Source organism: Pterocles gutturalis, unplaced genomic scaffold (assembly GCF_000699245.1).
Source record: "Pterocles gutturalis isolate BGI_N339 unplaced genomic scaffold, ASM69924v1 scaffold14956, whole genome shotgun sequence".
NCBI classification, from domain to species: Eukaryota; Metazoa; Chordata; class Aves; order Pterocliformes; family Pteroclidae; genus Pterocles; species Pterocles gutturalis.
In genome coordinates, this window is record NW_010105696.1 from 1 (window position 1) to 640 (window position 640).

A 640-nucleotide genomic window follows, 5' to 3' on the forward strand; every position below is an offset into this window, starting at 1 on the left:
CGATGCCAACGTTGCGGGGAACGTCCATGGGGGAACCATCCTGAAGATGATTGAGGAGGCAGGAGCCATCATCAGCACCCGCCACTGCAACTCCCAGGCCGGGGTGAGTAGGTGCCCGAGCGCATGCCAGGCTCTGTCTCATCAACTTGCTGACCCCCCCCCATCCCGCCTTGGGGGTCTGCTGGGAGCAGGGGCTCCTCCAGGACCACCGGGCATCCCTGGGGCCTCCCTGGTCATCCCCTGGCACCAGTGTCGTGGCTTAAGGCCACCTGGAAACTAAGCACCACGGGAGCCTCTTGCTGAAAACCTCGTGGGATGGGGCAAGGACAGGGAACTCAACTTGGAAAAACACAGAAACAATTTAATTTGTGAACAATCAAAACCAGAACAGGATAGTGAGAAGGAGAACTACCACTTAACAGGGCACCTCTCCCCCACCCCTCCCTTCTCCCCAGGACCAGAGGCTTTGTTCCCCATTTCTCTACCTTCTCCCCCCCCCGGGAGGCAGGGAATGGGGGTGGTTGTCCGTCCGTGTTGTCTCTGCCGCCCCTTCTTCTACCAAACAAACCCCCTCCACAAACCCACAACAACCAGAAGCGCTTCCTCCTGCATGCAAACTGCTGCTGGCACCCGGCACCGG

General features: G+C 59.4%; 1 protein-coding gene across 1 annotated transcript in view; it reads left to right on the forward strand.

The window, feature by feature from the left end:
• Positions 1-4: 4 nt before the first annotated feature.
• The window catches only part of ACOT7 (acyl-CoA thioesterase 7), a gene marked incomplete at its 5' end in the record, with an annotated part of 4,911 nt that continues 4,275 nt past the window's right edge, over positions 5-640 (forward strand). Inside the window, one exon of the mRNA XM_010087502.1 lies at positions 5-103. Coding sequence (XP_010085804.1) covers positions 5-103 — 99 coding nt within the window. The remainder of the gene's footprint in view (positions 104-640) is intronic.